This window comes from Ochotona princeps, chromosome 16 (genome assembly GCF_030435755.1).
Source record: "Ochotona princeps isolate mOchPri1 chromosome 16, mOchPri1.hap1, whole genome shotgun sequence".
Classification (NCBI taxonomy): Eukaryota; Metazoa; Chordata; class Mammalia; order Lagomorpha; family Ochotonidae; genus Ochotona; species Ochotona princeps.
In genome coordinates, this window is record NC_080847.1 from 11,130,297 (window position 1) to 11,144,336 (window position 14,040).

The following is a 14,040-nucleotide window of genomic DNA, read 5'->3' on the forward strand; positions in this document are numbered from 1 at the left end:
ATATTGTTTTCACCAGTGACCTATGCTTATCTGAGATTCTCTTAAAAGTAACTATTTGGGGATGAATTTTAACTTACAGAAAAATAGCAAGAGCAGCACACAGTCTTACACATTGTTCAGTCAGCTTCTCCTAGGGTTAAGTACTTCCATAATTTGGTATAATTGTCCCAACTAGGAAATTAGTACTGGTAGATTAGTATGAACTAATTAAAATATTTGTTTTATTTGAGTTTCATCTTTTTTTCCCATAATGTGTTTTTTTTTCTATTCCAGGATCCGATTCAAGATCCTACACAGTATTCAAGGGATTCATGTATATATATATATATATTTTTTTCATTTCTAATAGTACTGTATGATAATGCCCATCAAGGTCTTACTAATCTTTATATATCCTTCAAGTGACTGTTATCTGCAGGAATCAAATTTGCCTTGTGTAGTTTTATGCTAAAAATAATGCCCTGCACACACTTCAAAGATCAGTTAGACACTCTGAGCTGCACGGAATATCAAGGTTTGTTCCTCAATGCCTCTCCCAGGAAGGGGAGCCTGTGAACTTGGCTCAGAAAGGACTTTCCTTTTCTGGTTTGATCATTTCCTTATGATGTCTCTGTTGTTTTTGCCTCCTTTCACTTTAGGGGAGATGCCCTTTTGGCTCCCAAGCAGGACCGGCATGAGGATGAGGGAAATGAGGTGCGCCCTTTGAAGCGGCTGCCCGTCTGGGCTTCAGGCATGTGCAGGCTGGCACAGGAAGACTGAGTGCCCATAAATTCTGCATCCTGGGCATTTCACTTGCTTCGCTCAAGCCCCTGTTCCATGCCTGGGATTTGGAGCATAATCTATTCTTATTTTATAAGGTCAGGTCTTTTTCTTTCTTAGTATACCCTTCCTCCCTCCCTCCTACTCCTGTGGTTATACATATCATTCGATGTAATATTTTAATTTTCTCTGATATCTGTGATCCTGAACCATGACCTTCTGCTTATTTCCCCAGCTCCTTGTTAGAGATCAGCCAAAATTTCAAAAAAGTCTTGGGTTTCTCCTTTATTCCCGTATTTCATTTCCTTGTGGAAGGGAGATTTTAAAGGGATTTTCTGAGTGAATGAGTGTAAGTCTACATCTAATTGTGTATTTGTATGCATGGTCTGCAATTTAAATTCTGCACTAAGTGCTAGGGGAAAAAAGAGCTTGTTTCAAGCTGTTAGACCTTCTTCTGGGCAATTAGAATAATAAAATGCGATTTAATACCTTTCTGCTTCCAAGTTGCCAGGTACATTTATAAGCCACATGGCTTTCCCTGATGGAGAACTCAGGACAGCAGTGGTGAAAATATCCTAAAATGTTAATATTTAGAAAAAGTAAATTATGATAATCTTCTTCCTGAGATCCATTTAGGAAAACTAATGGATATTTTTCCTGTATTTGTGACTTCCTGGGGAAAGGCCAACGATATTTGGTAAAATGAGCTAGAGTTTCTTTGTTGGTAGCATTTTTAGGGCATTGCAGAGAAACAGCCTGTCACCACAGTGAGGTGGTGAGCCCTCGGAGAACTCTGACACAAAGCAAAGTGAGTAGATCCTTGACCACAAACAACGAAGAACACAGTGACTGTGTACTCAGCAGCTAAGAGGCTGAGCAGGGGTTCTAGCCACAGGTCCACACAGCTAATACCTGCTTTGTGTCCACACAGAACCCAAGTCACTAAACAGAAATGAAGAAGGCAAGTAAGGTATTCCTGTAAAACCCAAGGTTTTCAAGAGCTGTGGCAAAATTCCTGCCAGCTGGCTCCCCAGCTTGTGTAGATAAATTTGGGAACTATTTTAAAGACTTCTGAAAGTGAGAGACAAACTCTGAAAGAAGTTGCCTCAGCTCTTGAACTTCTTGGACTCCAGGTAAGTACTAGTTCCAAATCACAGTCTGAAGAAAGTGGATCATACCGTCAAGAGGTCTTCTACTGCTCACACACACAAGGGCAAGTGTTGCTGAGCATCTGGGCTCAGGCATCATGGAAGGCACGCTCTGTGATGAGAAACTAGATGTTGAGTGGTAGTTGTTGGAGGGGGTAATCTCAGGAACTTATGTAGGGGCGTGGGGGAACCCAGACAAGGAAGGGAAGGAAGCTGTGCCCCGTTTGGCACCTGGTGTGGTTTACCTCTGAGGAACTCTGGGACAGAGGACAAAGGATGCTTCAAGTTATCAGGCACTAAGGGAAAAGTACAGGTGTGATTCAGCTGATTGTCTTCCAATTTATTGTTGGTTGAGGCTGTTTTAAGGGTGCTATCTCTTCAGTCCCTTGGTTTATATCTTGACTGGGTTCTGGCACCAAGAAGAAATGCTCTTAGGCCATGAGACACAGGTGTGGCAATAAAGAACACCTATAGCATTGATGAAAAACAATCACTCAGAGCAGATATGATGGTTTCATTTTTGTGGTTGATTTAGACGTTTGTCTTAGATCCATTAGGAGATGTTACTTTCTGGTATTTTCAGAGCTACAGACTATAAATCAAGGCATGAAAGGCCAGATAAGGGAAAATCAACACCTCAGGTGTTAGATGACCTTGCAGATGGCTAGGTTGGAAAATCCTGTGGCCAGCGATGCTGTGTGTGTGTGTGTGCTGAATTCTCTCTCACGGCTTTCCCAATTAGTACTCTTGAATGACCAATGGAAAAACCTTCTACCATTCCTGCTCAAGGGAGCTGAGGGAAGAGCAGCTGCTGGGTCCCTTACATGGTTGTTGATCATCGCCTCTTCCACACAGAGTTGATTCTCCTGCAAGGTCTTCCCCTGTCTCTTGCAGACATCATGCAGATTCTTGATGTCAAGTTGTAGGCTCAAGAGCTTGCTGTTCAGGCTGTTCACTTCTCTGTCTCTCTCTCCAGCCTAGGCAGTGGGAAACACAAAAGCATAAATTATAAACTATCAAGAAAGTGCTTACTTCCATTCTTTTAACAGGTTGACAGAGATTTTAAATTTGCTGGAAATTTGTCCATCAAGCTGTAGCTGTTATTACTCATCCTGTATAACATTTACACAGTATCCATTTGCGAGGTGTCTGAGTGCCCTGCATTATTGAATTACTTATTTATATTAATTAATCTTCACCACATCACTGTGGGTACATCACAGACAATTCCTGTTTTTTTTTTTCTTAAGATGAAATCAATGTCTAGAATAATTCCAGGCACTAGTGGACTGTCTATAAATATTAATGGTTCTGTCACTGATGAAATGAACAGATGAGTATTGAGATGTCAAATGAGCTTGTCAAGACTATTATGAATCAGTGATGGAGTTGATGTGGGATTCTGAAGTCTCTTAACTTCTGCTCTACCCACCAAAGTCTCCATCACCTATAAACCCTGATGCTTTCTTTGAAGGTGTTCAATGGGAATAAAAGCAAGATTCCTGGACTGATTGTGTGTAAAATCCTTGTCTTTGACTATGATTGAAAAGGATTAGTTAATTGTCAGAGTGGAAAGCAGAGGCAGAGATCAAAACACAGTGTGCAGCACAGCATTTCGGGTGGAGGCAGGGTGCAGGCCTGAGGTAGGAGGGTGGGGGTGGGCGTGCAGGCCTGAGGTAGGAGGGTGGGGGTGGGCGTGCAGGCCTGAGGTAGGAGGGTGGAGGTGGGCGTGCAGGCCTGTGGTAGGAGAGTGGGGGTGGGGGTGCAGGCCTGTGGTAGGAGGGGGGAGGTGGGGGTGCAGGCCTGAGGTAGGAGGGTGGAGGTGGGGGTGCAGGCCTGAGGTAGGAGGGTGGAGGTGGGCGTGCAGGCCTGAGGTAGGAGGGTGGAGGTGGGGGTGCAGGTCTGAGGTAGGAGGGTGGAGGTGGGGGTGCAGGCCTGTGGTAGGAGGGTGGAGGTGGGGGTGCAGGCCTGTGGTAGGAGGGTGGAGGTGGGCGTGCAGGCCTGAGGTAGGAGGGTGGAGGTGGGGGTGCAGGCCTGAGGTAGGAGGGTGGAGGTGGGGGTGCAGGCCTGAGGTAGGAGGGTGGAGGTGGGGGTGCAGGCCTGAGGTAGGAGGGTGGAGGTGGGCGTGCAGGCCTGTGGTAGGAGCGTGGAGGTGGGGGTGCAGGCCTGAGGTAGGAGGGTGGAGGTGGGCGTGCAGGCCTGAGGTAGGAGGGTGGAGGTGGGCGTGCAGGCCTGAGGTAGGAGGGTGGAGGTGGGGGTGCAGGCCTGAGGTAGGAGGGTGGAGGTGGGGGTGCAGGCCTGAGGTAGGAGGGTGGAGGTGGGGGTGCAGGCCTGTGGTAGGAGGGTGGAGGTGGGGGTGCAGGCCTGTGGTAGGAGGGTGGAGGTGGGGGTGCAGGCCTGAGGTAGGAGGGTGGAGGTGGGCGTGCAGGCCTGTGGTAGGAGCGTGGAGGTGGGGGTGCAGGCCTGAGGTAGGAGGGTGGAGGTGGGGGTGCAGGCCTGTGGTAGGAGGGTGGAGGTGGGGGTGCAGGCCTGAGGTAGGAGGTGGGGGTGGGGTGCAGGCCTGTGGTAGGAGGGTGGAGGTGGGGGTGCAGGCCTGTGGTAGGAGGGTGGAGGTGGGGGTGCAGGCCTGAGGTAGGAGGGTGGAGGTGGGCGTGCAGGCCTGTGGTAGGAGCGTGGAGGTGGGGGTGCAGGCCTGAGGTAGGAGGGTGGAGGTGGGGGTGCAGGCCTGTGGTAGGAGGGTGGAGGTGGGGGTGCAGGCCTGTGGTAGGAGGGGGGAGGCGGGGGTGCAGGCCTGTGGTAGGAGGGTGGAGGTGGGCGTGCAGGCCTGAGGTAGGAGGGTGGAGGTGGGGGTGCAGGCCTGAGGTAGGAGGGTGGAGGTGGGGGTGCAGGCCTGTGGTAGGAGGGGGGAGGTGGGCGTGCAGGCCTGAGGTAGGAGGGTGGAGGTGGGGGTGCAGGCCTGTGGTAGGAGGGGGGAGGTGGGCGTGCAGACCTGCAGGCCTGAGGTAGGAGGGTGGAGGTGGGGGTGCAGGGCTGCAGGCCTGAGGTAGGAGGGTGGAGGTGGGCGTGCAGGCCTGAGGTAGGAGGGTGGGGACTCCATCAATCAGGATGTCATCTTCTACTCCCTTGCTGTGAGTGGCAATTGTGTGAAAAAGGAGTTAGGAAGAAGTCCGCTACAAACCTGTGAAATGTCTCAGTCCAAGTGTTGTGCTGACTTCTTACAACTCTAGGGGGCACAGCATTTTAGGTCTTTAAATTAAGGCTGTCTTTTATGGAAGGGGTCTGCCACTCAGGTTAGACTGCCCTGAAGCAGGTTCTTAAGTGAGGATTTGTGGCATATATATTAAATAATGCACTCAAGAGAAACCAGCAAAGCAGAAGCAGAAAAGGGGAAGAAGCCAAGCAAGGGCAGGATTTCAAAGTTTTGTGTGTAGGAGCTTTTGCCTGACCTCACAGGCAACACTACGGTACGAGTTACACCTTAGTGTGTGTCCTGATTGGCGACATGAAAGTCGGGCTGTCGAACTCGGCGTCGGCCAGTCAACGGCCAAGGGCTGCTCCCTAGGACTTCCAACTCTACTGGCGAAGTGACTTCAGTAATCCAAAGGCAGTCTTCTAACAGAGGTGCAACTGCAAAAGCAGAGGACGGGGGTTGGGTGCACAGATATGGCGAGGGATCTAAGCCACAGTGCCCAAGCACCCATGCTTAGCAACAGAGCCAGGAGAGTGCATTCTTCCTGACCCAGTGTCAGCACTGTGGTCTCCGCCCCTGGGACTGCAATGGCTTCAGAAGTGTAGGAGCCTCAGGGAGACCATATCTGGACATCGTAAATCATACCTTAGTGGACAGCTGAGTTTAAGAAACCTCTGCACAAGTCTGAGAGGAGCCAGAGGACAATGCAAGGGTCGGACACTGCAATGTCAGAGTATTCGGAATTCAAAAGGTTTCCCAGAAGTGCTGCTGTCTCAGCTGATTTATTCCTTCATTTCCATTTAGTACCTGGATTTTTTTTTTTTTACCACTTTACAGTTTAATTAGGTTAACGGCATGGCTCAGTCATTAAAAGGATTTCATTATCTCAAAACTCTCCCTCCTCCTCTCTTGCTCCTATCCCTTGTTCCTCACTTTCAGAAAAATAACAATGGATGTCAACTGCCCCAAGCATGTAATTACCATTAAGACAATTACTAGAAACTCTCTTAAGAGCATATGTGTAGAGCAGCTAACAAAATGGTTGTACTGAGACTGGTTTCTACTTGAAAAAAAAAATCCTTGCCTGATGCAGCTCATTGATGCTCATGCTTTCTCTGGTTGCCGTTCAGGGAATAGGGTTGTAGTGTCCCTAGCGAGAGGGACCTTGAGGATTCCTTCCTCTCTGTCACAGGACTAGCTTTTCGGGCGTCTATGAGCAGATTGGATGCCACGTGATCTCTGCTCTACAGGGGACCTTGGTGCTGAATCATGGGTCTCTAGGCAAGGACTATGTCATTAGATTGTTCCACGCAGAGCCCAGCTCATTGAGGGCTCACCAAGAAACCTCAATGATATACCAATGTATATCAATGATATACATGAACATTAGTTCATCTCAATGAAATGTAAGTGCTCATTCTCAAGCCAGTAAGACATCCCCATTCTCACTCCTGATCGGAGACTTGCTAAGTCCATTTTTTCTGCACCTCTAAGATCTCAGAACTGGGTCTTAGATGTAGTAAATCTCATTTAATTTGGACACTTAGTATTGGATTCTCAGTCTCTGAGGCAATTTTTTCATTCATAAAATGCTTAGTATAAATTATAGTTTATTAATAGTTAATTGATTTATTATTAAAGCTCATCAATAATTATTATGGCTTATAATCAACTAGTTTAGTAAATCCTTAATAAAGTTTTTTTTTTTTTTTTTTGCTTCAGATGAAATTTGTTCTTCAAATCTAAAACAAACCACTTACCCCGAAGGACCAAATCATTAATTGGCTTTGATGCCCAGGTGTGAAAATGCTGGGCTAGCAACAAGATGATTTTCATGAACTATGTTTCCTTTAATCTACAGACCATGTGAGAAAAGGCTAGACTCCCCTCAGCACCCCAGCCAGGCAAGTATTTCTGGGTTCCTAGTAAATCTAATTTCTTGCTAGTGTCCTATACAGATATTACTCATAAACTGCTTTAATGCTATCTACTTTATGAAGAGTCAGTTACAGACGGATGCCTTTTGAGTATCAACACACAGTAGGAATATATCTAATCTGTCATTTCATCAATCACAGCTCTGGAACTGGTACTGGGCATGAGCTTAACTGACAGCTACGAATGCTGACCCTCAGGCACCATTGGATCCCACCCTGGATCTGAACTTGTTCATGACAGCAGAAATCACAAGCCTCTGTGGTTAGGTGAGTTTTCATTTACATGAGCCATGTACTCAGACACTCAGTTTTGCTGCTTATATGAAGTTAGGAATGATCATTCTGTTTAGAAGCATATGACAACAGCAGAGCTCCCAACCTATAGGCAAAATGGTGAGTGCTGATGGTCCAACTGTGACCATTTTCATGGCCATTATTGGGAAAAAGGTTATCAACTGTTACTTTCAGAATTGATTAGAAAGACTTTTTTTTGTCAAAGACCACATTTTTTTTCCAAATGTAGATTCCAAAAGGTGGTGGGAGGGGACTTCCAAGAATTGACAGATAGTCCCATGCTTCTTCTGGGGGAGTCTGATGCTAAATTGCAGCCTGAAATGTAGTAGCACTTTCAGCATGTAGGAGTTTTATAAAGTCTCAAAATGGCATCATTCCCAGGGATTTGGCACTTGAACAAGAAAGCATGGTAAAATTCGTGTGGCAGATACCAGTATAATTTTGCAGTCAACCAACAATACCTTAAAGGCCATAATTTTAGGGAAATTATTGGTATAAGAACAAATCTTCAATAATTAATGGAAACCACTTTTAATCACTACTAGTACCACAACAATTCAATATAAGTCAATTTAATGTGCAAGTTACATGCTTAAGAGCATGAAACTCTAAAAATACACACGTTTCAAGAATTTTCACACACAATAGTAAAGGTCACAGTTATCTACAGTAATCTCAAACATTGATATAGACATCAGTAATTAGATTCCTTGGGTTTCCTTTTCCACTTATAGATACAATTTTTTGATTTACTTATGATGAAAATTGACAAGGTTTGCCTATGAGCAAAAGTTTTGGAAAGAATTATGTTCAGATATTGAATGTGTCCAATTTACTGTGTTCTAAATTCTTTAAACATGGGCATATGATACGAGTAAGAATATAATTTAGGAGACAAATGGCACACAGCAGGCATCAGCCACCTATGGTACTTGGAGAATTGCCACGGCTTTCGCCATCATATCCTTGGAGCCATCAGTTCACAGGATTAGAAGGCGAGCTTCATGAACGAGGGAGTACCTGTACATTTTGTTTGTTCTTTTTCCCTAGCCCTGTTAACAATGTCCGACCCAGCAAAGTTGTTCCAAAGTTTAAGAAAGGGAAATTTATACCCGACCCTTGTTCCTTGTAGAACTGACAGCAAGTCTCACACAGCTCCAGCATTTCAGCAGGAAAAGAGCAGGGATGTCTGGTTTAGAAGCCCTTTAGGTGGGACGACTGTGTTCTCACCCAAACAGCTCCCTTCAAACCCTCTGGAACAGTTAGGGCATCTGTAGATTCAGTCTGACTCAGACTAACCAGAACACTCCTAAATCAGTCCAGAGGAGAAGAGAATGCTGATAATAGCAAATATTTATGAAGTACTTTTATAGGCAGTGTCTCATTCAATTCTCATAGCAAGCCCATGAACCATGTGTTCTTCATGTTTTTAGGTAGGGCAAGGGAAGCTTAGAGAAAGCAGGTCACCATGCTATGTATTACATAGCTATTACATAACGGACACAGCCTACTCAAATTTGGGCTCTTTAACACCACGCTCTGCTGCCTACTTTTGTCTCTGTGATTTTCCGATGCTTATGACTGAAGTTTTGAGTCATGAATCAAAAAGTTCTTTGCACAAAGATTCTTGTTAAGTAGACAAGGTAAAAGTCTTACCTCATTTTTCAGGTCTTTGGCAGCTCTCAATTCTCCTTTAAGCTTCAGCATTTTTTGAGCTTTGTTATAAACCTGGAAAAGCCATATGAACGAGGGGAAGTATTGAGTCTGACCCTTTAAAGATTTCCCCAGCTGGGCCCGGCGCCGTGGCTTAGCAGCTCAAGTCCTCTCCTTGAACGCGCTGGGATCCCATATGGGCGCCGGCTCTAATCCCAGCAGCTCCACTTCCCATCCAGCTCCCTGCCTGTGGCCTGGGAAAGCAGTCGAGAATGGCCTGAGGCCTTGGGACCCTGTACCCATGTGGGAGACCTGGAGGATCTGGGCTCCTGGCTTCAGATCGGCACAGCACTGGCCATTGCGGTCACTTGGGAGTCAATCACCAGATGAAAGATCTTCCTGTCTGTCTCTCCTCCTCTCTGTATACCCGACTTTGCAATAAAAATAAATAAATCTTAAAAAAAAACTAACTCTAAAAAAAAATGTCCCCAGCTGGATCTAGACTCCCAGTAAGGGCGGGGGGTTGGAAAATTTCCTGGACTTCTGGAAATACCAACTTGTCTATCTGTGTTTTCAAAGGTGTTTTGTTAAATTGTCACCAGGGAGGTAGGACCATGGCTGACATCTTTTCCAGAAAATTACTACTAGTTGGATCAATTTCTGAATTCACCCTTTTTGGAAAGCGCAAGGTCCAATTTGGGCTCATTTGCCTAATCTTTAGTATTCTATGGCTCAGATATAGCTAACATCATACACTTACTATGAGCTAGGCAAGCTGTGCATGACTCAGTTTCATTTGCAGAGCAGCAACTGTGATGGTCTTCACTTCACAATGAAGGAAAAGTGAGACCAAGAGAAGCTAAGTCACTTACCCAAGCTCACACAGGCTCTTACCACACCACGAACAGCTTCCTCTAAGTTTAGAGCTATTACTTGGGAATAGCCAATGATGTGAAGTTTCTGAAGCATCAACATACCATAATGTTGACACTCATAAAGTTGGGAAATTTGTAAAGTGCTGAGAATTACGTAGATTAAAAAGCTACCAAGGAAACCAAAGGATGATGCACTTGAGGTCATAATGCACTGAACTTATTAAAATAATCTAACTCCTCATGTTTTTAAACTCTAAGACCAAAGAAAATCCAAGACACCAGGCACTTACCTGCAGAATAGTTTTAAGAATGAGAAGCTATCAAAATACTCATTCTTTGTAGAGAACCACATCCCCAACCCTTAATGTAAGACAAGAAGAAGAAGGAAAAATTCTGGTGACACATGGAATTTGGAATGTTTTTTGGAGTTGTATTCTGATTTTCTGCATTGTATATCTTCTTAAGTCTCAAGCACAGAGATGCATCATGGGAATGATGATGTATTTTACTCTTACCTGGTAGGGACAGGACAGGTAATGTCGCAATAACAAACAACCCCCAAATCCCAGCGGCTTAAAGCTAGGAAGGCTTAGTTTCCACTCACACTGCCAGTCATTTATGAGTCACCTGGGGCTCCACTCCATGTTGTCCTCACTGTGCTCCTCATTGTCCTTAGCTGTTGGAACCTCTATTATCTAGTAGGTTGCCTGTTGCCATGGCAGCAGAAAGGCAACTTGGTGAATCCCATATTGCTTTTTAAAGTGGAAGTCACATACTTCACTCTGTTCGCATATCATTGATCAAAACAAATCAAAATGGCCATCCTCATTGCCTTTGTTCCCCCAAAGAAATATTGGTGAGCCTCACAAATTACTTCCACACAAGGCAATCAGATGATAGAAAATAGTGTGGCATGAAAGACTACTAGACAGGACTGTAGGCCACCAAGTGTCTACACCTGGTTCAGCATCTCATTTGAGGAGCAGACTCTCAGAAAGCCCTCCTCTCTGAAAGCCCTTATTTCCATCTCTGTCAACTAAGGAAGGAGGGCCAGGGCCATACTAAATGGTTTAAAGGTCTGTGTAGTTCTAAGTCTTACAGATTCAGTGTGCTAACTTGACAGACATCTTCAGTAGGAAGTATGAACTGAGTTCAGATATCAAACAAATATTGTAAGGTACACATACATCCTTGAGAATATCATTTCTGCATGGGCAGACCATCTGTGAGGCCAGGAGACAGTTCTTAGATCAAATGGCATCTTGTCCAAAAGGTGGAACAAATGATTTTCTAGATGGTGATGACTTCACCCACTATGGAGTTACACAACCACAGCTGCAACAGCCAAGGGCATTTGGAAGAGAAAGTGGATTGGAAGTGGATTTGGAAAGGAAAGCATTGATTCTTAAGATTTGAATCACGGGTGTCACAAAAAAGTTTCATGAAAATGTATTAAGTAACTGAGTAAAACAAACTGGAGGAAAAACGCAGAGCTGAATTTTGTTTCCTGAAGGAGACTCAGGAATCATGTGAATCATGAGCAATTTGGAAATGTTAATGGTGGAAAAAAATGGAAGAGTTATATGACAAATTTTAGATGCATTTGACAGTAATGCTTACCAGATGGATAAAGGAGAGTACCTTGAGAGAGCCTCAAGTGTTTTATCAAATCAGCACACAAATCTACACAGCGCTGTCCCATTGCTCTATCTGCACAGGGAACTGCTTTCTTGTCTCCAAAATGTTCTGCTCTATGCCTGTCAAAGCAGGCATTCTCTCCATGAAAATCCTGCTGAGAACAGAATGATATAATCAAAATAAGACCTTGGCAGAGCATCTGGTGATGTTTCTCAGCTCCTCTCACTCCATTCTTGAAATATCTTACAGATTTCATGGAGACATCTAATGCCATACCCCATACAGGTGGCTAGTTGGACAAGTCTGAATTCAGATGGCCAAAGGAAAAATAACTCTTCTATTACTCTTCCTATTACGGTTTGGTGAGCCCCTCTTACATAAAAATGGCAGGAAACATAATCTTAGTTATTTCTGAGAAAGCACTGTCATTTTTTGGCTAAAGTTAATTAGGTTTTTATTCCTTCTATGTCTTTAAGGTCTCGTCAGGTGTGCCTAATCTCTGAGGTCCTGGTCTGAATCCTGGCATTATGAACACCTTCCAATGCAAGGCCATGAGCATTTGTCACTAGTATGCTGCGATGCCTTTACTATGATGCATATAGCTATCCTCCGCATCCTGCGGCCCTTTCTGAGCCCAAAAGACATTCCTCCGTGCTCCTGATGCAGCCACATAAGAATGGTCAAAGATACTCACTTCTATCAGTATTAGATGCTTTCCACTGAACCAGGGCATAGGAAGCAGGATCTTGCTCATTTTCCTGGCACTGGTCGAAGCTTCTCTGTCACTGGATCACTAAACCTCTCTGGGGATCTACAGATCTCATCAGAGTCAATCTCTCCTGTTTTTATTCCAACTCCTCATCACGCTCCTTTCCTTCATAACTTGAATGGGAGATAATTAAGGATATAAATTTCCTCATCTAGAACCTCCTTCTGGGTTTTCTGGGAGACACTGTTCCACTTTAATTTACAGAAATCTTTGGGAGATAATAAAAAGAAAAAACTTACTTAGATTCACCTATGGTCAGCTACAAGTCTCTACTTGCATTGTGTTTTAGATTTCTCTCCAGTGTTCTACCTCCTGCCAATGAAAAAAGTGTGACACATCTTTGGAGATTTTAGCTATTGAAACAATGAAGTGATAAATGAAGGGATATTCAGCATATCCTCTTTTAAGAAAATATGTGAGGGCCTGGCAAGGTAGCCTAGTGGCTGAAGTCCTTGCCTTGCATGTGCTGGGATCCCATATGGGCATCAGTTCTAATCCTGGCAGCCCTGCTTCCCATCCAGCTCCCTGCTTGTGGCCTTGGAAAGTAATCGAGGACGGCCCAAAGCCTTGGGACCCTGTACCTGCGTGAGCAACCCGGAAGAAGCTCCAGACTCCTGGCTTTGGATCGCGCACCTCTGGTCATTGCAGTCACTTGGGGAATGAATCAGTGGATGGAAGCTCTTCCTCTCTGTCTCTCCTCTTCTATGTATATCTTACTTTTAGATAAAAGTAAATGAATCTTTAAAAAATATGTGAGCATTATGAATGGATCAGGATGTTCCTTGTCTAACAAATAATTTCTACACAAAATGCATGGATGAAGCCATAGTGTGTAGAGGGATCCACAGTTTTGGATCCGAACCCAGTTACAAAAGAGACAATCCCTAATCAAACAGGGCATGTTTAATGTGAGGAGGGAGTAGGAGGAAATAATACTGGAATACTGGATTTTTTTTTTCCTTTTTTGCCATGGTTTGGAGTTCTACACAATAATAGGGAAAAGGGCAACCTATAAAAACCACTGGCTGGACCGTAGTTGAACTCCACGGCTGAGGGCACTTTTGGAGAGGAAGTAGGGCCAGAAAAGAGAATTTAGGGGGAAAGAAGCAATGAAGGGCCATGAAGAATAAGAGCAGGAGTTGTAGGGTATACCACAGCCACCAATGCAGGTGAAAATCTCTCTCTATGGGGAGCTACCTGGGGCACTTTCACAGAGGTTGTTGGTTGCCTATTATAGTAATACCTTTATTCTTTATCTTCCCTGGTGACAGATCCCTGATTGTATTGCAACGTCTTCGCACTCATCTCAAAAACTACATTTTCTAGTCTGTCTTGCCACTAAGTGTGGCTGTGTGTACTGGCCAACAGAACGGAGAAGGAAATACTGGCATTTCCTTTGGGAAATCTTTAACAGAGATAGTTCCTGGTTCCTTCTCGTTTGTTCCTAATTGCTTGCCATGAGGATTCGATGGCCAGTGCTCCTGAGCATGCTAAGAGATGCTGAGAGAAAAGCAAGGTGTCTATGTCCCTACGATGTGGAGCCATCATGTCATCCAGCTTGTTTATGTCACTGTTGATTTGCATCTTTTAACAGTCGCTGGCTTTATTACACCTCTTTGTGATCTGTCTTTTCTCTCCACAAACAGAGCAGTGATCTCTTCTAGTGGAAGAACAGGGACATGTAGATCTTTTAAAAATAATTTTGAATTTCCAGAAAAGTTTCACAGCACAAAGTGTTCCTGCAGATGCTTTTCCTAACATTAGCATGGTAAACATG

The 14,040-nt window shown here is 44.6% G+C and overlaps 1 protein-coding gene across 6 annotated transcripts in view; it reads right to left on the reverse strand.

Annotated features, from left to right (window-relative positions):
• Window positions 1-10,542, reverse strand: part of PMFBP1 (polyamine modulated factor 1 binding protein 1) — a 44,300-nt gene extending 33,758 nt beyond the window's left edge. The window contains exons 1-3 of one of the 6 annotated variants that reach the window (XM_058674220.1): window positions 10,461-10,542; window positions 8,985-9,056; window positions 2,732-2,884 (exon numbers count right to left, since the gene is read on the reverse strand). In XM_058674220.1, the coding sequence (XP_058530203.1) occupies window positions 2,732-2,884; window positions 8,985-9,056; window positions 10,461-10,472 (237 nt within the window). In that variant the 5' untranslated portion in view covers window positions 10,473-10,542. Of the gene's footprint in view, window positions 1-2,731; window positions 2,885-8,984; window positions 9,057-9,853; window positions 9,994-10,146; window positions 10,285-10,371; window positions 10,429-10,460 lie in introns of those variants that run through there. The other 5 variants (XM_058674221.1, XM_058674225.1, XM_058674226.1 and 2 more) reach the window with 5 other exon arrangements.
• Window positions 10,543-14,040: the final 3,498 nt, after the last annotated feature.